General features: G+C 47.6%; 1 protein-coding gene across 1 annotated transcript; it reads right to left on the bottom strand.

The window, feature by feature from the left end:
* Positions 1-480: 480 nt before the first annotated feature.
* On the bottom strand, positions 481-12,625 carry LOC129713916 (peripheral myelin protein 22-like). Its single transcript, XM_055663294.1, has 5 exons — positions 12,473-12,625; positions 7,659-7,785; positions 5,504-5,600; positions 1,049-1,189; positions 481-935 (listed from the first exon to the last, which is right to left on the bottom strand). The coding sequence occupies exons 2-5, from the start codon at positions 7,734-7,736 to the stop codon at positions 778-780; spliced, it is 474 nt and encodes a 157-aa protein (XP_055519269.1). The 5' UTR covers positions 7,737-7,785; positions 12,473-12,625; the 3' UTR covers positions 481-777.
* Positions 12,626-23,016: the final 10,391 nt, after the last annotated feature.

The following is a 23,016-nucleotide window of genomic DNA, read 5'->3' as shown; positions in this document are numbered from 1 at the left end:
CTAGTTGGCTTGGGTATAATTGTAAATGGTCCCCGTGTGTGTGTGTGTGTGTGTGTGTGTGTGTGTGTGTGTGTGTGTGTGTGTGTGTGTGTGTGTGTGTGTGTGTGTGTGTGTGTGTGTGTGTGTGTGTGTGTGTTGGTGTGTGTGTATTTGTGTGTGTGTGTTTGTTTGTGTGTGTTTGTATGTGTGTGTGTGTGTGGGTGTGTGGTGTGTGTGTGTGTGTGTGTGTGTGTGTGTGTGTGTGTGTTGGTGGGTGTGGGTGTGTGTGTGTGTGTGTGTGTGTGTGTGTGTGTGTGTGCGTGTGTGTGTGTGTGTGTGTGTATGTGTGTGTGCGTTGGTGTGTGTGTGTGTGTGTGTGTGTGTGTGTGTGTGTGTGTGTGTGGGGGTGTGTGTGGGTGTGTGTGTGTGTGTGTGTGTGTGGGTGTGTGGGTGTGTGTGGGTGTGTGTGGGTGTATGTGTGGTGGTGTGTGTGGGTGTGTGTGTGGGTGTGTTGGTGTGTGTGCACGTGTGGGTTAGCGTTGGTGTGTGGGGATCGCTGGTCGGCAGGGACTGGGTGGGCCAATGGGCCTTGTTTCCGCGCTGCATCTCCAAACTAAACTAAACAAAACTAACAAAGAAGGAATTTTTAAAAAATACCATCCTCTTTTTCCAAAATGGAAATCCAAAAACTGCTCAAAGAAAATTTAACGTGTTTGGGCTCCAAGAACCGTCCTCAGGGCCCAGCTGAGCCCCTCGCAGTGGTCTCTCTCTCTCGATCTCTCTCCCTCGCTCTCAGGTTTAGTCTCGCTTGCGGAGAATGGCGTATATCACCCCGCTGATGAGGGTCAAGGGAAAACACAGCCAGGCCAGAATGTAGGAGGATCCATACCACCCAGTCTGCTCTTTGCTGTGGAAGTAAATGGTGTAGATGGTGGCTGCGATCACCACACACAGACCTGCAAGAAGGACACAGGCATCATTAATTACCCCGCGAGGCTTTGGACGCAAGGCGCGGAGACGGCCTGCGCTCGCCACCCACACACTCGGACGAAGACGCCCACGGACTTACAGGAGAGGAGCTGGAAGACCCCCGTGAAGATGAAACGGTGGCCTATCTTCAGGGTGAAGAGCTGGCACATGAAGACGAAGAACCCACAGCAGCTGAAGATGACAGCGAGGACCATGCTCGCTTGCACAGCCTGCAGGCAGTCTGCAAATGCAACACACAATCAGTGGTAAACCTCAGCAGCCCAGAGAGCCTCATGTCCACTAATGTAGGTCCCCTGACAGCCAGAGACAGGTGGGTTTATAATGGGGAAACAAAGAAATGGCAGAACAGTTAAACGAGTACTTTGGCTCTGTCTTCACCGAGGAAGACACAAACAATCCCCTCGTCAGATAGACCCTCATCAGCGGAGTAATATATTAGCCATTCCCCGCAAGCGAGAGAACAAACCTTTTCACCCAGAGAGTTGTGAATTTGTGGAATTCCCTGCCACAGAGAGCAGTGGAGGCCAAGTCACTGGATGGATTTAAGAGAGAGTTAGATAGAGGATAAGGGGGAAATCCTTTAAAACCGAGATGAGAAGAACTTTTTTCACACAGAGAGTGGTGAATCTCTGGAACTCTCTGCCGCAGAGGGTAGTCGAGGCCACAGTTCATTGGCTATATTTAAGAGGGAGTTAGATGTGGCCCTTGTGGCTAAGGGGATCAGAGGGTATGGAGAGAAGGCAGGTACGGGATACTGAGTTGGATGATCAGCCATGATCATATTGAATGGCGGTGCAGGCTCGAAGGGCCGAATGGGCTACTCCTGCACCTAATTTCTATGTTTCCATGTTTCTAGGGGCTAGTGGAGTCAAAGGATATGGGGAGAAGGCAGGCACGGGTTAATGACAGGGGACGATCAGCCATGATCACAATGAATGGCGGTACAGGCTCGAAGGGCCGAATGGCCTCCTCCTGCACCTATTGTCTATGTTTCTATGTAATCTTCCAGAAATACTAGGGGACCGAGGATCCAGTGGGAGGGAGGAACTGAAGGGAATCCACATTAGTCAGGAAATGGTGTTAGGTAAACTGTTGGGACTGAAGGCAGATAAATCCCCAGGGCCTGATGGTCTGCAGCCCAGGGTACTCAAGGAGGTGGATCTAGAAATCGGGGATGCGTTGGTGATCATTTTCCAATGTTCTCTCACACTTAAAGATAGCGGAGTCGGGGGATATGGGGAGAAGGCAGGAACGGGGTACTGATTGGGGATGATCAGCCATGATCACAGTGAATGGCGATGCTGGCTCGAAGGGCCGAATGGCCTACTCCTGCATCTATTGTCTCTGGAATCTGGATCAGTTCCTGTGGACTGGAGGGTAGCCAATGTAACCCCACTTTTTAAGAAAGGAGGGAGAGAGAAAACGGGGAATTATAGACCAGTTATCCTTATATCGGTAGTCGATTGTTAAAGATGTTATAGCAGCGCATTTGGAAAGCGTTGACAAGATCGGTCAATATATATTTACAACAATTTAGGCGAGGGATTAAAATGTGACATCTCGAAATTTGTGGATGACACAAAGCGGGGTGACAATGTGAGCTGCGATGAGGCTGCAGGGTGACTTGGATAGGTTGAGTGAGTGGGCAAATGCATGGCAGATGCAGTACAATGTGGATAAATGTGAGGTTATCCACTTTGGTGGCAAGAACAGGAAGGCAGATTATTATCTGAATGGTGTCAGATTAAGAGAAGGGGAGGTGCAACGAGACCTGGGTGTCCTTGTACATCAGTCACTGAAAGTAAGCATGCAGGTACAGCAGGCAGTGAAGAAAGCTAACGGCATGTTGGCCTTCATTGCGAGAGGATTTGAGTATAGGAGCAAGGAGGTCCTACTGCAGTTGTACAGGGCCCTGGTGAGACCGCACCTGGAGTATTGTGTGCAATTTTGGTCTCCTAATTTGAGGAAGGACATTCTTGCAGGTCCCCGTGACCTGTGTGGGTTTTCTCCGGGTGCCCTGGTTTCCTCCCACTTTCCAAAGACGTACAGGTTTGTTAGTCAATCAGCTTCTGTAAATCGCCCCTAGAGTGTGGGATACGAAACTGGGATAGCATAGAACTAGTGTACGGGTGATCGGTGGTCGGCACAGACATGATGGGCTGAAGGACCAGTTTCCACATTGCATCTCTAAACTAGATGTAATGAGGTGGGAAGGAACTGCAGATGCAGGTTTGAACCGAAGATAGACACATAATTCATGGAGTAACTCAAATGTCATGAGGGCCAGACACAGCGGAGGTTACCATCCAGCTGGGAAGAGTGTAGAGCGTTATTCCTGCAAATCCCGGAACAAGCTAGTGTGCAGAGACAAGACAACAGCTTCTTGCCTGTGACCACGAACTAACTTTAGCCTGTGACCACTAACACGTGTCATGCTAGTGATCCCAGACAAGTGGAGGGTGGCGACTGGATGCCTGATTTCACCAGCAGGTGGTGCCAGTGAGTCAGCTTGAAAAAGACCATATGTCCAGGTCACGTCTAGAGACATACACACGCATGCAGATACACACACACACACGCATGCAGACACAACATGCAGATACACACACACACATGCACACGCAGACACAAACACACACGCAGATACACACACACACACGCATGCAGACACAACATGCAGACACACACACACGCATGCAGACACAACATGCAGACACAAACACACACAGGCACACGCAGACACAAACACACATGCACACACACGCATGCAGACACAACATGCAGATACACACACACACGCATGCAGATACACACACGCATGCAGACACAACATGCAGACACACATACACAGGCAGATACACACACACACACGCATGCAGACATATAATATGCAGATACACACACACACGCATGCAGACACAACATGCAGATACACACACACATGCACACGCAGACACAAACACACATGCACACATGCAGATACACACACACAGATACACACACACACACGCATGCAGACACACGCAGGCAGATACGCACATGCATGCAGACACAAACACAGGCAGACACACATACACAGGCAGACACACACACACATATGCACAGATACAAGCAGACAACACACACACATGCACAGGCAGATGCACACACTGACACAAAGATACAGACACACACACGAACACACAGATACAGACACACAGACAGATAGACACACAGACAGATACAGACACACAGATACAGACAGGCAGACAGACACGCACAAACACACACAGACACACACACACACAAACAATCCCAGCTGGAAAAGGGTGATGTGGACAGATTTAAGCGCAAGGGAAGGAAAGATGAACAAGGACAGTGAGCTGTAAATAAGAGCGAGTACAAGCTTGATAGGCAGCGCTTGATTTAGCAAGGGAAAAGTGCAAATACACTGTGTGGAGTTTGCACGTTCTCCCTGTGACCAGGCGGGTTTCCTCCGGGTGCTCCGGTTTCCTGCCACATCTCAAAGGCGTGCGGGTTTGCAGATTAATCGGCCCTCTGTAGATTGCCCCTAGTGTGTAGGGAGTGGATGCAACAGTGGGATAACACAGAACTAGTGTGGGTACACAAAAAAGCTGGAGAAACTCGGCGGGTGCAGCAGCATCTATGGAGCGAAGGAAATAGGCAACGTTTCGTCCCGAAACGTTGCCTATTTCCTTCGCTCCATAGATGCTGCTGCACCCGCCGAGTTTCTCCAGCTTTTTTGTGTACCTTCGATTTTCCAGCATCTGCAGTTCCTTCTCAAACACAGAACTAGTGTGAACGGGAGATCGATTGATTGATGGTCAGCATGGACTCGATGGGCTGAAAGGCCTGTTTCCATACTATATCTTTAAACTAAATACTAATGAATGCTCGGGCATTTCAATACAACCCAGTTGTATTGGAGTTGCTGCCTTAGAGTCGCAGGGACCCGGGTTCGATCCTGACTACGGGTGCTGTCTGTACGGGGTTTGTACGTTCTCCCTGCAACCACGTGGGTTTTCTCCAGGTGCTCCGATTTGAACGATTAGTTTAAAGAAACAGCGCGGAAACAGGCCCTTCGGCCCACCAAGTCTATCCTACACACTAGGGACAATTTACAGAAGCCAATTAACCTACAAGCCTGCACGTCTTTGTGGAGTGTGGGAGGAAAACGGAGAAATCCCACGCAGGTCACGGGTAGAACCTCTAAACTGCGTACAGACCAGCGCCCACCGTCAGGATCGAACACGGGACTCTGGCGCTGCGAGGCAGCAACTCTACCGCGGCCCACATTCCAAAGACGTGCAGGTTTGTAGGCTAATTGGCTTCTGCAAATCGGGTCTAGTGCGTACAATCCGAAACTGGGATAGCATGGAGCTAATGTACCGGTGATGGATTGTCAGCATGGACTCTGTGGGCAGAAGGGCCTGTTTCCATGCTGTATCTCTAAACTCAAACCTGTCCCGGGAGCAGGAGACGACCAGCATGTAAATCAAAAAGCTAGGGAGTGGCAGTGTGTGATGGTACTTACCATCCAAATCCTTATAGACTACAGGGGCACAGGTGTTGTTCCCAGGGAAACACTGTTTCCAAATGTCCATACTGTAGGTGTCTGTGCTCCACCAAACCTGTCGGCAGAACAGACAGACAGCATACAGGGTGAGAATAGTCAGCATAACATACAGGGTGAAAATCACCCTACCACAACCAGAGGATCAGAACAAGAGGATATCAGTATAGGAGTAAAGAGGTTCTTCTGCAGTTGTATAGGGCTCTGGGGAGACCACATCTGGAGTATCGTGTACAGTTTTGATCTCCTAATTCCAGGAAGGACATCCTTGTGATTGAGGCAGTGCAGTGTAGGTTCAAGAGATTGATCCGTGGGATGGCGAGACTGTCGTATGAGGAAAGATTGAAAAGACTAGGCTTGTATTCACTGGAGTTTAGAAGGATGAGGGGGGGGTTTCTGATAGAAACATGTAAAATTATAAAAGGACTGGACAAGCTAGATGCAGGACAAATGTTCCCAATGTTGGGCGAGTCCAGAACCAGGGTCCACAGTCTTGGAATAAAGGGGGAGGTCATTTAAGACCGAGTTGAGAAAAAAACTTTTTCACCCAGAGAGTTGTGAATTTATGGAATTCCCTGCCACAGAGGGCAGTGGAGGCCAAGTCACTGGATGGATTTAAGAGAGAGTTAGATAGAGCTCTAGGGGCTAGTGGAGTCAGGGGATATGGGGAGAAGGCAGGTACGGGTCATTGATAGGGGATGATCAGCCATGATCACAATGAATGGCGGTGCAGGCTCGAAGGGCCGAATGGCCTCCTCCTGCACCTATTGTCTATGTTTCTATTATTCTGAGAGCAGTGTCCACTCAGTCTTAATCTTTCTGCATTGAATTGTGGACGCAGCCCAGACCATCGCACAAACCAACCTCCCTTCCATTGACTCCATCTACACCTCACGCTGCCTCGGCAAGGTCAGCAGCATAATCAAGGACCAGTCTCACCCCCGGCCACTCCCTCTTCTCCCCTCTCCCATCGGGCAAAAGGTACAGAAGTGTGAAAACGAACGCACACCTCCAGATTCAAGGACAGTTTCTTCCCAGCTGTTATCAGGCAACTGAACCATCCTACCACAACCAGAGAGCAGCGCTGAACTACTATCTACCTCATTGGTGACCCTCGGACTATCCTTGATCGGACTTTGCTGGCTTGAACTTGCACTAAACGTTATTCCCTCATCATGTATCTGTACACTGTAAATGTCTTGATGGTAATCATGTATTGTCTTTCTGCTGACTGGTTAGCATGCACAAAAGCTTTTCACTGTACCTAGGGGGCAGTCCTGGGTTACTGTATATCTCACTGGAGACCCTCGGACTATATTTGATTGGACTTTACCTTGCGCTAACTATGATTCACGTTATTCCCTTTACACCGTGGGCGGCTAGACTGTCATCATGTATTGTCTTTGCACGCAATGTGCGGTTCCGTATACATTTCAAGACCCTCCTCTATGTCTACAAAGCCCTCAATGGGCTTGCCCCCTCCTACATCAAAAGTCTTCTCACCCACCACTCCACCTCCAGGTCCCTCAGATCGGCCGACTTGGAGTTGCTGAATATCCCGCGGTCTAGGCATAAGCTCAGGGGCGACCGTGCCTTTGCGGTTGCAGCTCCTAGACTGTGGAACAGCAGCATCCCCCTTCCCATCAGAACAAACTGCCCCCTCCATCGACTCCTTTAAGTCAAGACTAAAATGTTATCTATACTCCCAAGCCTTTCCTGACGTCCACTGAGCGAGGGCTATATGTATGTAGTTTGTTTGTTTATACTATTCTTATAACAAATGCAAAGCACTTTGGCCAACGAGAGTTGTTTTTTTAAATGTGCTATATAAATAAATGTGACTTGACTTGAACGAAAGCTTTTCACTGTACCTCGGTACATGTGGCAATAAACTAAACATCCTACACAAACCGAGGCCAATCAACCAACAAACCTGCACGTCTTTGGAGCGTGGGAAGAGTCTGGAGCTCCCGGAGAAAACCCAGCTTTTCACTGTACCCGTGACAAATACCGAAGCTTTTAAACTGGGGGATGGGAGATGAATTCTCCCTAGCTCTTCACTTCATCTGTGTCAGAGTCTCCCGGGAGCGAGGGAAACCAAGAGCTCCACACTTACACTGTTAGCCGTGGATATAATGAGGAAGATGATTGTGCTAAGGTGGAGGAGGAAGATGGCAAGCAGTAACAGCAGCATGTTGTATCCACCGAGTTGGCCGTGGGCAATTTCTACGCAAAAAGTAAACCTGCAGAGAGTAGAAAAATAGTTAAGACACTTCATGCAAATCTGGAAAAACATAAAAACAGCATCCGATTTATATATATTTAAAGGGCTTATCCCACGGGCGATTTTTCAGCGGACTGCCAGCGACTGTCAAGTACCTGTGGAGAGTACAGAGTCGCCTAAAAAGTCGCCCAAGTGGGACAGGCCCTTTAGAAAGAACTGCAGATGCTGGAAAAAATCGAAGGTAGACAAAAAACGCTGGAGAAGCTCAGCGGGTGATGCAGCATCTACGGAGCGAAGGAATTAGGATGTTTACAGTCGAGACCCTTCATCTCCAATTTATATTGTGTGGGAAGGAACGGCAGATACAAGGTAAACTTAGAAACATAGAAAATAGGTGCCATTCGGCCCTTCGAGCCAGCACCGCCATTCATTGTGATCATGGCTGATCGTCCCCTATCAATAACCCGTGCCTGCCTTCTCCCCATATCCCTTGACTCCACTAGCCCCTAGAGCTCTATCTAACTCTCTCTTAAATCCATCCAGTGACTTGGCCTCCATTGCCCTCTGTGGCAGGGAATTCCACAAATTCACAACTCTCTGGGTGAAAAAGTTTTTTCTCACCTCAGTCTTAAATGGCCTCCCCTTTATTCTAAGACTGTGTGGCCCCTGGTTTTGGACTCGCCCAACATTGGGAACATTTTTCCTGCATCTAGCTTGTCCAGTCCTTTTATGGTTTTATATGTTTCTATAAGATCCCCCCCCTCATCCTTCTAAACTCCAGCGAATACAAGCCTAGTCTTTTCTATTTGTCCTCATATGACAGTCCCGCCATCCCAGGGATCAATCTCGTGAACCTACGCTGCACTGCCTCAATCACAAGGATGTCCTTCCTCAAATTAGGAGAGTGCAAGGTAAAGCCAGCAAAGTCCGATCAAGGATAGTCCGAGGTAGATAGTAGTTCAGCACTGCTCTCTGGTTGTTGGTAGGATGGTTCAGTTGCCTTATAACAGCTGGGAAGAAACTGTCCCTGAATCTGGAGGTGTGCGTTTTCACACTTCTGTACCTCTTGCCCGATGGGAAAGGGGAGAAGAGGGAGTGGCCGGGGTGAGACTGGTCCTTGATTGTGCTGCTGGCCTTGCCCAACTGCGGATGCTGGTTTATACTGAAGTTGAACGCAAAGAGCTGGATTAACCCAGCAGGTTAAGGCAACATCTCTGGAGAAAAAGGAATAGGTGACATCAGGCCACTTTTCAAATATCACTCTGTGTCTTTTTTTTTTGTTGTAATCCAGCATCTGCAGTTCCTCGTGTCCACACAGCTGGGTTCCAGACAGAGACGGGAACCTGCAGTCCTGTGTGGGACGGGGCAGGTCGCACAGAGGAAGCACAATCAGAGGCAGTGTTGCTGCCTTAACAGCACCAGAGCCCCGGGTCCCAGGTTTGATCCTGACTCCGGGTGCTGTCTGTACGGATTTTGTACATTCTCCCAGTGACCTGTGTTGGGTTTCTTCCCCCACCGAGATCTTCGGTTTTCTCCCCACACTCCACAAGACGTGCAGGTCCCTTGTTTGTGTAGATAGTGTTACTGTGCAGGGATCGCTGGTCGGTGCAGACTCGATGGGCTGAAGGGCCTGTTTCCCTGCTGTATCTCTAAACTAAAGGTGACATTTTGGGTACTTCTTCAGAACCAGAATCACACTTACACAAAAAATGCTGGAGAAACACAGCGGGTGCAGCTACTGCTCCCACTGAGTTTCTCCAGCATTTTTGTCTACCTTCGATTTTCCAGCATCTGCAGTTCCTTCTTAAAAACTCAGAAGCACACGTTATTCGCCAAGCATGTTTTGCAACATGCGAGGATTTTTTTTCTTCTTGCCTGTAGCGTGTGCACAGCCTAAAGCTGTCGGACAACTCGTTCTATTTGATCTTATTTGATTGTGCATGCCAGGTTGATTGCATTCATCGAAACAGGACGGACCATGTGCAGGTTGCAATCTCCCCATCCCAATATTTTGGGTTGTCCACTGGGGATGATCAGCCATGATCACATGGAAGGGCCGAATGGCCTACTGGAAGGGAGGAACGGGGTACTGATTGGGGATGATTATATTGAGTGGTGGAGCTGGCTCGAAGGGCCGAATGGCCTGCTCCTGCATCTATTATTGTCTACTCTCGAGTTCGAAGAAGGGTCCAAACCTGAAACCTCAGGCGTCTCTGTGTAATTTTTTTGGCAATCCAACAGCTGCAGTTCCTCATGTCCACAGCTGGATTCAAGGCAGAGAGACAAACGTGCGGTCTGTTGTGTATCGGGACGGGACGGGAGGGGAGCATGTCCCACGGGACAGGCGAGGTCAACTAACTGGGACTAAAGGTCGGTGGGTTGCAGCCTGCTCCGAGACTCCCTCCCTCCCCCATCTCCACCTGCTGTAATATGAACACCCGGCCTCTGTCGTGCAGCTGCCCGTTAGTTAACAGCCTGCACGCACACACACACACACACACACACACACACAGTCACGCCGGGCCAATCTCACCCAGCCCCTTCTATCATGTCCATCGGACCTCGCTGTTACACAGTGCTGGGATAGACACGTTCCTGGCTCAGATAAAAGCAACCACTGGCTTTAAAACATCACACAAAATACAATCCTCAATGCCAGCTCCACCAACAATGTTTAGTTAGAAACACAGAAAACATATGGGGGGAAATAGGTGCAGGAAGAGGCCATTCGGCCCTTCGAGCCAGTACAACCATTTAATGTGCGGTGCTGGCCCAAATCTTAATCCAGAACCAGGGGCCACACACACACAGTTTAAGAATAAGGGATAAGCCATTTAGAACGGAGACGAGGAAACACTTTTTCTCACAGAGAGTGGTGAGTCTGTGGAATTCAATCCCTCAGAGGGCGGTGGAGGCGGGTTCTCTGGATGCTTTAAGGAGAGAGCTAGATAGGGCTCTTAAAAATAGCGGAGTCAGGGGATATGGGGAGAAGGCAGGACCGGGGTACTGATTGGGGATGATCAGCCATGATCACATTGAATGGCGGTGCTGGCTCGAAGGGCCGAATGGCCTACTCCTGCACCTATTGTAGGAAGAGGCCATTTGGCCCTTCGAGCCAGCATTGCCATTCAATGTGATCATGGCTGATCATCCACAATCTGTACCCCGTTCCCGCCTTCTCCCCATATCACTCAGCGGGTCAGGCAGCATCTATGGAGAGAAGGAACGTGTGTCGATCTTCGGAGTGAACCAGCATCTGCTGCTTCTTCCAATGTGTAAGTATATTGGAAGGAACTGCGGATGCTGGTTGACACACACATAAAAACAAACAATAGTAGTGCAAAATGACGGGCAACGTGTAAGGAATGCCAGGCAGCGGGACAAGCTCGCTACATTCACACACATGTGACGGGAAATACACAGAGGAAACGTGGAATGTGAAACGGCATTCTCTCTCCAGTTACTACTCACCCCTCCCCTCCCCTCTCTCTCTCTCTCACACACACACACACTCTCTCTCGCACACACTCACACACACACACACACACACCCTTCTCTCACACACACACACTCTCACTCACACCACACACACACACACACTCACACACACACACACACTCACACACACACACACACACTTCCCTCTCACACACACACACACACACACACACACTCCCCCCTCTCTCACACACACTCACTCTCACTCTCTCTCTCCCCCTCTCTCACACCCCCTCTCTCACTCTCACTCTCACTCACACTCTCTCTCCCCCTCACACACACTCTCTTCCCCTCTCACACTCACTCTCTCACACTCACACTCACTCACACACACTCTCACTCACTCTCTCTCTCCCCCTCTCACACACACACACTCTCTCCTCCCTCTCTCTCTCACACACTCACACTCACACTCACTCTCCCCCCTCTCACACACACACACACTCTCTCTCACACTCACTCACACTCTCTCTCTCTCTCTCTCTCTCACACACACACCCACTCACACACTCTCTCTCTCTCTCTCCCCCTCTCACACACACATACATAGATTCCTGCCGCAGCGAGCGCTAAAGGGACTCTTAAAAAAACAAAACATAACTGATTCAAAACATCTGTGTTAAAGTCTAGATCCCCCGCGTTCATCCCTAACCGTGGGTGGGGGAGGTTTACAAAACCGCTCTGGAAATAAAGAACTCTTTCCCTTAAACCGTCGTAAACATACAAATCTCGCCCCTGCAATTCCCATTAAGATAGAAAATTATGTTTTCTCCAATCGGACAAGAGGAGAGACTGGTTAAACATTAGACCCTCAAGTCCTTTATATACGTGAAGTTGGGGTCCGTTTGCAACTTAAAACTCCAACGCTTTAGTGCAGATTTAGGTCGCTCACATACAGCTGCATGTCACTTTCTCCCATTGAAAAGACCATTCTCTCCCACTTCGTCCCGGGGTTAAGGGGGTGTCATCTCCCGCCCCGCTTGTAGCAGAGGAGAATTGCCCGAAAATTAAACCAGTTACGGACAGAACACAAGGCGTAGAGTAGAGTAGAGTAGAGTAGCCTGCGCCCAAACAACTGGCGCTCCCCAAAAGCAAAGGAAACGTTTGTTTTTAAAGTTTTCTTTTCGCCCAAAGGAATGTTTTCTTACGGGAAAAAGGGGGGTGGAGGTGAGAGGGGGTGTAAAGGGGTGAGATATCAGAGGGCTTACCTGAGATCCCTGATAAAACGAGTACTGCTGTGGATAGAGTTAGTGGGGAACAAGACGTGATGATCACAGCCTGGTCTCTCCAGCCAACGCCCTGCCCGAGTCAATCCTTTCCGATTCAAAGCGCCTCCTCGCTCTCTCTCCCTCAACCAGTCTCTCCTCTCCTCCCTTAAAGGGACTCCCTTGAATTTTCTCCCGTTATATTTAATCCTCAAGTCGCGTTTAATTTCTTAAACTCTGGTTTTTGAAGCACAAAGTGTCCGGTTTTTGATCTGGTATTTTGTTGGTTCACATGCTTGATCAATGGTGTTCTATCATTCATGTTTTATTATTATTAATGTTTAGTGTTTTCTGTAACTGTCACTGTATGTCATGTTGTTACTTGTGGGCGGAGCACCAAGGCAAATTACTTGTATGTGAATGAAGGGTTTCGGCCCGAAACATTGCCTATTTCCTTCGCTCCATAGAGGCTGCTGCACCCGCTGAGTTTCTCCAGCATTTTTGTCTACCTCAAACTTATTTTTATTCCTGGAAAACTTTTTTTTTGTCTGCACTTAAGGCTTGGATAGTGGATGTGGAGAGGATGTTTCCACTGGTGGGAGAGTCTAGGACTAGAGGTCACAGCCTCAGGATTAAAGGACGTTCATTCAGGAAGGAGATGACATCCTTGCCATAGAGGGAGTACAGAGAAGGTTCACCAGACTGATTCCTGGGATGACAGGACTTTCATATGAAGAAAGACTGGATAGGCTCGGCTTGTACTCGCTGGAATTCGGAAGATTGAGGGGGGATCTTACAGAAACGTACAAAATTCTTAAGGGGTTGGACAGGCTAGATGCAGGAAGATTGTTCCCGATGTTGGGGAAGTCCAGAACTAGGGGTCACAGTTTTAGGATAAGAGGGAAGTCTTTTAGGACCGAGATGAGAAAAACATTTTTTACACAGAGAGTGGTGAATCTGTGGAATTCTCTGCCACAGAAGGTAGTTGAGGCCAGTTCATTGGCTATATTTAAGAGGGAGTTAGATGTGGCCCTTGTGGCTAAAGGGATCAGGGGGTATGGAGAGAAGGCAGGGGTGGGATACTGAGTTGGATGATCAGCCACGATCACATTGAATGGCGGTGCAGGCTCGAAGGGCCGAATGGCCTACTCCTGCACCTATTTTCTATGTTTGCATGTTTCTATGAGGAGGAATTTCTTTAGCCAGAGGGTGGTGAATCTGTGAAATTCTTTGCCACAGAAGGCTGTGGAGGCCAAGTCAGTGGATGTTCTTAAGGGTAAGACAGATAGATTCTTGATTTGTACGGGTGTCGGAGGAGAAGGCAGGAGAATGGGGTTAGGAGGGAGAGATAGATCAGCCATGATTGAATGGTGCGGTAGACGTGATGGGCCGAATGGCCCAATTCTGCTCCTATCACCTACGACCTAATTATTGGAAGTGAACATCTTCCAAGGAGCCTTTTATTTTTAACTTCAACTTTTATTAACTTCAAAAATGAACTTGATTCAAAATGTGCACAAAAATGTCTGTGCACAATTTCTCAATACATTCCCATAAAGGTGTCCTGTGTGTGTAGAGTGTGGGTGAGAAAGTGGGATAACATAGAACTAGACTGGTCGGCATGGACTAGATGGGCTGAATGGCCTGTTTCCATGGTGTATCTCTAAACCAAAGTAAACATTCAGTCTCACTCGTGTTAAGCTCAGTGGTTTTGACTTGATCTAAAGATACATAAGGTCATAAGGAATAGGAGTAGAATTAGGCCATTCGGCCCATTCAAGTCTACTCTGCCATTCAATCATGGCTGATCTATCTCTCCCTCCTAACCCCATTCTCCCCACAACCTCTGACACCCGAACTAATCAAGAATCTATCTATCTCTGACTTAAAAACATTCACTGACTTGGCCTCCACAGCCTTCTGTGGCAAAGAATTCCACAGATTCACCACCCACTGACTAGAAATTCCTCCTCATCTCCTTCCTAAAAGAACGTCCTTTAATTCTGAGACTATGACCTCTAGTCCTAGACTCTCCCACCAGTGGAAACATCCTCTCCACATCCACTCTATACAAGCCGTTCATTATTCTGTATGTTTCAATGAGGTCCCCCCCCAACCCCACCCCACCCCCACATTCTTCTGAACTCCAGCCCAGGGCCGACAATCTTTGGTTCCTGGGATCATTCTTGTAAACCTCCTCTGTGCCCTCTCCAGAGCCAGCACATCCTTCCTCAGATATGGTGGAAACAGACCCAACGTGTCCACGCCGACCATCATTCATCCGGCCTCACTTGTTATTAGTCTCTGGCAACCACTCTCCACACCACAAGGGGGTCATTTAATGGCCCACCGAGTCCGCGCCGACCAGCGATCACCTCGTACACTAGCAGTCTCTGCGGTGCTGGCTCGAAGGGCCAAATGGTCTACTCCTGCACCTATTGTCTATTGTCCAGCACTCCCTTACACACTGGGGACAATTAGGCCATTCGGCCAATTAACCTCCAAACCCAGAGATAGACACCAAGAGCTGGAGTAACTCAGCGGGACAGGCAGCGTCTCTGTAGAGAAGGAATGGGTCGACGTTTCAGGTCTGAAGACGGGTCTCGACCCAAAACGTCACCCATTCCTTCTCTCCAGAGACGCTGCCTGTCCCGATGAGTTACCCCAGCTTTTTGTTTCTATCCTCGGCTTAAACCAGCATCTGCAGTCCCCTCCCTGCAACCTACAAGCCCGCAGGTCTTTGGGAAGTGTGGGAGGAAATTGGAGCATCCGGAGGAAACCAACGCAGGTCACGGGGAGAACGTGCAAACTCCGTACAGACAGCACCCGTGCTCAGGATCGAACTCTGGTCTCTGGCGCTGTGAGGCAGCAACTCTACCTGCTGTGCCACTGTAAACATAGACGATAGGTGCAGGAGGAGGCCATTCGGCCCTTCGAGCCAGCACCACCATTCATTGTGATCATGGCTGACCGTCCCCTATCAATAACCCGTGCCTGCCTTCTCCCCATATCCCTTGACTCCACTAGCCCCTAGAGCTCTATCTAACTCTCTCTTAAATCCATCCAGTGACTTGGCCTCCACTGCACTCAGTGGCAGGGAAATCCATAAATTCACAACTCTCTGGGTGAAAAAGCTTTTTCTCACCTCAGTCTTAAATGACCTCCCTTTTATTCTAAGACTGTGGGCCCCTGGTTCTGGACTCGCCCAACATTGGGAAAAAAGTTTCCTGCATCTAGCTTGTCCAGTCCTTTTATAATTTTATATGTTTCTATAAGATTCCCCATCCTTCTAAACTCCAGTGAATACAAGCCTAGTCTTTTCAATCTTTCCTCATATGACAGTCCCGCCATCCCAGGGATCAATCTCGTGAACCTACGCTGCACTACCTCAATCACAAGGATGTCCTTCCTCAAATTAGGAGAACAAAACTGTACACAATACTCAAGATGTGGTCTCCCCAGAGCCCTATACAACTGCAGAAGAGTGTTAGGACTTGTCTTTGCTGTGTGAGAGAGGAGCGGGGGAGAAAATGAGGAACCTTAAATCCGTGAGGGTGACATCAGCAATAGAAACACACTGAATCTATTTTTAAGGAAGTGGTCGTGGAACACTCAGAGATTAATAATAGGATGAGGCGGAACCAGCATTGGTTTTATGACATAAATGTTTCATAATTATACTGGAGCTTTTCCAGCTTTCTCTCCCCCACAACGGTGGCGCAGCGGTAGAGTTGCTGCCTCACGGCGCCAGAGTCCCCGGATCGATCCCGACTACAGGTGCTGGCTGTGCGGAGTTTGCACGTTCTCCCCGTGACCCGCCTGGGTTTTCTCCGGGTGCTCCGGTTTCCTCCCACATTCCAAAGGCGTGCATGTTGGTCGGTTAACTGGCTTGGTAAAACTGTAAAATTGCCCCTAGGCAGATGGGACTCGTGTAGATGGGCCAGTTTGGTCTGCATGGGCAAGTTGGGCCGAAGGGCCTGTTTCTGTGCTGTATCACTCTATTATTTTATAGCTATGACGGGCAATAATTGCCGGTTTATATTCTTGTGCTTTCTTTTGAAAAATGCCAGAACTAGATTACGACACTGAACTGGTTGAACTTAATTCTGTTTCCTTGTTGATAAGGGGGAAGGATCCATTGAGGCAATTCACAGTTGGGGCTTCAATATCGGGAGATAAATGGTGCAGGAGAGAGAAAAGACTTTGCCTTCCATCACAGTGAGGAGGAGATTCACTGTGATGGGTATTTGTGTGAATTGGATTGTTTGGGTGTCTTGTAGGAATTGTCTTGTTTGTGTGGCTGTAGAAATGGAGTTCTGTTTGAGCCTCGCTGAGGTCCAAATGACATGGAATAAATATTGAATTTGAATTGAATACTCCTGCTCTGATAAACAGGCATGTTCGAGTGTGTAGCAGGGTGTTTAGTCAGAGACTGAAGATGTCAGCCTCTGCGGAAGACCAAGTCTTTGATCAACATTTATTCCCTCTCTTCCCAGGGCGGCACTCTGCAAGTGTGTCGTTCCTTTACCACCTTCAATCAGGTAAAAATATAAGGGAAGGTTACATTTACAAATAAGACCAAAACATACCAGGGGGACACTTAACAGTTACACAATCGAATGAATGAATGATGAATGAATGAATGAATGAATAAATGAATGAATGATTGTATGTATGAATGAATCAATGATTGATTGAATGAATGATTGAATGATTGAATGAATGATTGAATGATTGAATGATTGATTTGAATGAATGAATGAATGAATGAATGAATGAATGGATGAATTAATGTATGGATGAATGAATGCTTGATTGAATAATTGAATTAATGTAAGAATGAATGAATGATTGAATGATTGAATGATTGATTGAATGAATGAATGAATGAATGAATGAATGAATGATTGAATGAATGAATGATTGAATGTGTGAATGAATGAATGATTGAATGTGTGAATGATGAATGATTGAATGAAGGAATGAATGATTGAATGAATGAATGAATGAATGATACTTTAATGTCGCATGTAACAAGTCATAGCGACATTCTTTGTTTTTCAAGGTATGCAAAGTGTTACCACATAAAGGGCGTCAAAGTATTCCATTTTACCCAAATCATTTTTAACTCGTTCCATTTGTGGTTCCCCTTGTTCTCGTTCCCCCCCCCCCCCCCCCCCCTTCCCCCCACCATGCCGGGTGCTCCTTTGTTCTCCCCCTCCCCCCCCCCCCCCCCCCCCCCCCCCCCCCCCCAATCCTAATCTAAACCTATTCAGGTGGGCTGAAGGGGTATCTATCTGCACTGTATCTCTGAAGTCTGAACCAAGTGACCAGTACTTAGTCAATTTATTCCAATGTTTTCAACAATAGTACATCTCGAGCCATTTGGCAACACGCCTGTATTCAGGGTGGATGGAAAAATAATGGTCTGAGTCGCTGCTATTTCCTGTTGAGGGAATTGGATGGGATGGAGGAACTCGGGGAAAATCACTATCTGGAGAGAAGAGCAGAAATCACAATCAACTGAGCAAGTTGCAGATGCAATGTGTAGGAAGGGAACTGCAGATGCTGGTTTAAACCGAAGATGGACACAAAATGCTGGAGTAACTCAGCTGGACAGGCGACATGGCATCTCTGGAGAGAAGGAACGGGTGACGTTTCGGGTCGAAGGGTGTCTGTACGGAGTTTGTATGTTCTGCCTGTGACCGTATGGGTTTTCTCCGGGTGATCCAGTTTCCTCCCACACTCCAAAGGGTTTGTAGGTTAATTGGCTTCTGTAAATTGTAATTTGTCCCGAGTGTACAGGATAGTGGTAGTGTGCGGGGATCGCTGGTCGGTGCGGACTCGGTGGGCTGAAGGGCCTGTTTCCGCTCTGTATCTCTAAACTAAACAAGTTAAAACTTGTAGCAAAGTTGAAAGAAAAAGCATACATGCTTATAAAGCGTGCAAAGGCACGTGTGCTGTCTGTACGGAGTTTGTACGTTCTCCCCGTGACCTGTGTGAGCATTTGTTCCCGATGTTGGGGGAGCCCAGAACCAGGGGCCACACACAGTTTAAGAATAAGGAGTAAGCCATTTAGAACGGAGACGAGGAAACACTTTTTGTCACAGAGAGTGGTGAGTCTGTGGAATTCTCTGCCTCAGAGGGCGGTGGAGGCAGGTTCTCTGGATGCTTTCAAGAGAGAGCTAGCAGAGATAGCAGAGTCAGGGGATATGGGGAGAAGGCAGGAACGGGGTACTGATTGGGGATGATCAGCCATGATCACATTGAATGGCGGTGCTGGCTCGAAGGGCCGAATGGCCTTCTCCTGCACCTATTGTCTATTGTCTATTTTTACGGTTGCTCCGGTTTCCTCCCACACTCCAAATGACGTACAGGTTTGCAGGTTAATTGGCTTCGGTAAAATCATGAATTGTTCCGAGTGTGTGTGGGATAGTGTTAGTGTACAGGGTCGGCACGGACTCAGTGGGCTGAAGGCCCTGTTTCTGCGCTGTCTCTAAAGTTTAACATTTTAGAGATGGCGGCACTTTGACCGCGTGGGTTTGCTTCGGGTGCTTCGGTTTCCCCCAGCACTCCAAAGACGTACAAAGTTTGCAGGTTAATTGGTTTCAGAGACAATTGCAAATGTTCCCTAGTATGTTGGATACTGCTAGTGTACAGGTGATGCTGGTCGGCCCGACCCAACCCAACCTTGGTGAGACCACACCTGGAGTATTGCGTACAGTTTTGGTCTCCTAATCTGAGGAAAGACATTCTTGCCATAGAGGGAGTACAGAGAAGGTTCACCAGACTGATTCCTGGGATGTCAGGACTTTCATATGAAGAAAGATTGGATAGACTCGGCTTGTACTCGCTAGAATTTAGAAGATTGAGGGGGGATCTTATAGAAACTTACAAAATTCTTAAGGGGTTGGACAGGCTAGATGCAGGAAGATTGTTCCCGATGTTGGGGAAGTCCAGAACAAGGGGTCACAGTTTAAGGATAAGGGGGAAATCCTTTAAGACCGAGATGAGGAAAACATTTTTCACACAGAGAGTGGTGAATCTGTGGAATTCTCTGCCACAGAAGGTAGTTGAGACCAGTTCATTGGCTATATTTAAGAGGGAGTTAGATGTGGCCCTTGTGGCTAAAGGGATCAGGGGGTATGGAGAGAAGGCAGGGATGGGATACTGAGTTGGATGATCAGCCATGATCATATTGAATTCGGTGCAGGCTCGAAGGGCCGAATGGCCTACTCCTGCACCTATTGTCTATGTTTCTATGTTAACCCTCCCCTACCCTAGAATTCCACCACAGTTTCTTTCTCCCACAGTTTGAGTAGCGGTTGGCAGTGATGAAACAGTTAACCTCTGGCTGAAGGAAGTATTTAAACCTAGCCCCTGCAATTAGGACATATGACTTCAATTAGGTTGCCAAGTGACTGAATAGATGGGGTTTTTCCCAAAGCCGTTGAGACCACCCGTAGCCAGTGCAAGTGAAACAGAAAATAATCAGAATTTAATTTTTTTAAATTTTTTTAATAATTAATATTTTTTTAAATAAGTGATTCAGAAGATGGAAGCTGGACTTGCTGAGAGATTGTGTCCACACTCACTGGCAAGCTGAGTGGTGACCAAATGATCAGTCTGAAGAAGGGTCTCGACCTGAAACGTCACCCATTCCAAAGATGCTGCCTGTCCCGCTGAGTTACTCCAGCATTTTGTGAGCAAATGGAGGCGGTCCCTTCCAAGGAGTTTCTCCGCATCCTCTATTGACCTGTACTCGAAGAGTCTGTGGCTTCCAGGGATTATGATTGGGAGAATTCTGCTGCAGGGGAACAGCTGCAGTTGCATTAGCATAGAATCATAGAGTCAGAATGATACAGCCTGGATACAGGCCCTTCAGCCCAACTTGCCCACACCAGCCAACATGCCCCCAGGTACACTAGTCCCACCTGCCTTGCGTTTGGTCCATATCCCTCCAAACCCGTCCTATCCATGTACCTGTCTAAATGTTTCTTAAACGTTGCGATGGTTTAAGACTACCACCTCCGGCAGGTTGGTCAATGGGCTGAATAACGCCCCCTGTCCCACTTAGGAAACCTGAACGGAAACCTCTGGAGACTTTATGCCCCACCCAAGGTTTCCGTGCGGTTCCCGGAGGTTTTTGTCAGTCTCCCTACCTGCTTACACTACCTGCAACCACCTGCAACCTCCGGGAACCGCATGGAAACCTTGGGCGGGGCGCAAAGTCTCCAGAGGTTTCCGTTCAGGTTTCCTAAGTGGGACAGGGGCATTACCTATTTTTGCACAGGCGAGATGTGGTGTCCGAGTGTCTTTCATCCAGTTACTGATCATTACTGGTTGGTCCTGTTTAACAACGCAAGGCCTTCTTTATTGAATTTCCGTTTATTATCTATCTATTTGGGCCTGGCGGTGGCGCAGCGGTAGAGTCGCTGCCTCACAGCGCCAGAGACCACGGGTTCGATCCCGACTACGGGTGCTGTCTGTACGGAGTTTGTACCTTCTCCCCGTGACCTGCGTGGGATTTCTCTGAGATCTTCGGTTTCCTCCCACACTCCAAAGACGTACAAGTTTGTAGGTTAATTGGCCTGGTATAAATGCAAATTGTCCCCAGTGTGTGTAGGGCAGTGTTAACGTGTGCAAGGATCGCTGGACGGTGTGGACTTGGTGGGCCGAAGGGCCTGTTTCCGTGTTGTATGTCTAAATTAAACACTGGATGGCTTGAATGTAATCACTGACTGGATAGCATCGCAACAAACGCTTTCCAATGTACCTCAGTACATGTGACAACAATAAATGAATAAATAATAAATCATTGCTGGCTGTAATGGCATTCACGTTATTCCATATATAACCATATAACAATTACAGCACAGAAACAAGCCATCTCGGCCCTTCTAGTCCATGCCGAACACTTACTCTCACCTAGTCCCATCTACCTGCACTCAGACCATAACCCTCCATTCCTTTCCCGTCCATATACCTATCCAATTTAATTTGAAATGATAAAATCGAACCTGCCTCCACCACTTCCACTGGAAGCTCATTCCACACAGCCACCACTCTCTGAGTAAAGAAGTTCCCCCTCATGTTACCCCTAAACCTTTGTCCCTTATCATTTATCATGTATCTGTACACAGTGGACGGCTCGATTGTGATCATGTATTGTCTTTCCGCTGACTGGTTAGCACGCAACAAAAGCTGTTCACTGTACCTTGGGTGTCAGGGGTTATGGGGAGAAGGCAGGAGAATGGGGTTAGGAGGGAGAGATAGATCAGCCATAATTGAATGGCGGAGTAGACTTGATGGGCCGAATGGCCCAATTTTGCTCCTATCACTTATGAATTTATGTCGACAAACTATACTAATCTAAAATAATCTAAACAATTCTAAACTAATTTAAACTAATCTAAACTAAACTAAATTAAACTAATCTAAACTAAACTAATTTAAACTAATCTAAACTAAACTAATTTAAACTAATCTAAACTAATCTAAACTAACCTTAATTAAACTAATCTAATCTAAACTAAACCAATCTAAACTAAACTAATTTAAACTAATCTAAACTAAACTAATCTAAATTAAACTAATCTAAACTAAACTAATTTAAACTAATTTAAACTAATCTAAACTAAACCAATATAAACTTTCTAAACTAAACTAATTTAAACTAATCTAAACTAAACTAATAAATTAAACTAATCTAAACTAAACCAATCTAAACTAAACTAATTTAAACTAAAATCTAAACTAAATTAATCTAAATTAAACTAATCTAAACTAAACTAATTTAAACTAATTTAAACTAATCTAAACTAAACTAATATAAACTTTCTAAACTAAACTAAACTAGTCTAAACTAAACTAATCTAATCTAAACTATTGAAGATTGACACAAAATGCTGGAGTAACTCAGCGGGACAGGCAGCATCATCTCTGGATAGGAGGAGGGTGATGTATTGGGTCAAGACCCTTCTTCAGACTGGTTAGGGAGTTGCCTCAGTCCAATGCCTGAACACAAAGCACTGGAGGAACTCAGTGGATCAGGCAACACATGGGAAGGGAATGGGCAGGTCAGGCGACGTTTGATGGTCCACTCTGTTCTTCAGCCTGATGTGATGCTGCTGGTTGAGTTAGTTATTGTGACTTGTGCAAACCTTCCTGTGTATAGGGGCGGCTTCCTCGTTTCCCAGCGTCGGGCAGCTAGTTCTCTGCAGGGTGTGAGCGTTCAGGACATCCTGTACTTGCAACCGGCGTTAGAGAACAGCCAAGTCTCTTGTTCTGTCCTGCTGGGAGAGGGGGGTCGCTGCGAGGGGCTGGGCTCCAGTTCCACTGTGGTCCCCTGACACACACACACACACGCAGTTACACAGATTGCCATCAGAGCTCGGCTATTTCCTGCAAGGCTTTCCTGCCTTCTCCCTTGTGTACGTGAAGCAAACGTGGGCCAAGCAAAGCAAGGAAGCCACACCATTCTCCCCCTCCCACGTCCCCCTCCCTCCCACGTCCCCCTTGCACAGGCATTGAGTGGCCCACTTACT

The sequence above is a fragment of the Leucoraja erinacea genome, chromosome 37 (genome assembly GCF_028641065.1).
Source record: "Leucoraja erinacea ecotype New England chromosome 37, Leri_hhj_1, whole genome shotgun sequence".
Classification (NCBI taxonomy): domain Eukaryota; kingdom Metazoa; phylum Chordata; class Chondrichthyes; order Rajiformes; family Rajidae; genus Leucoraja; species Leucoraja erinaceus.
Note: the sequence above shows the minus strand (reverse complement) of the source record. Positions and strands in the feature narration are given on the sequence as shown.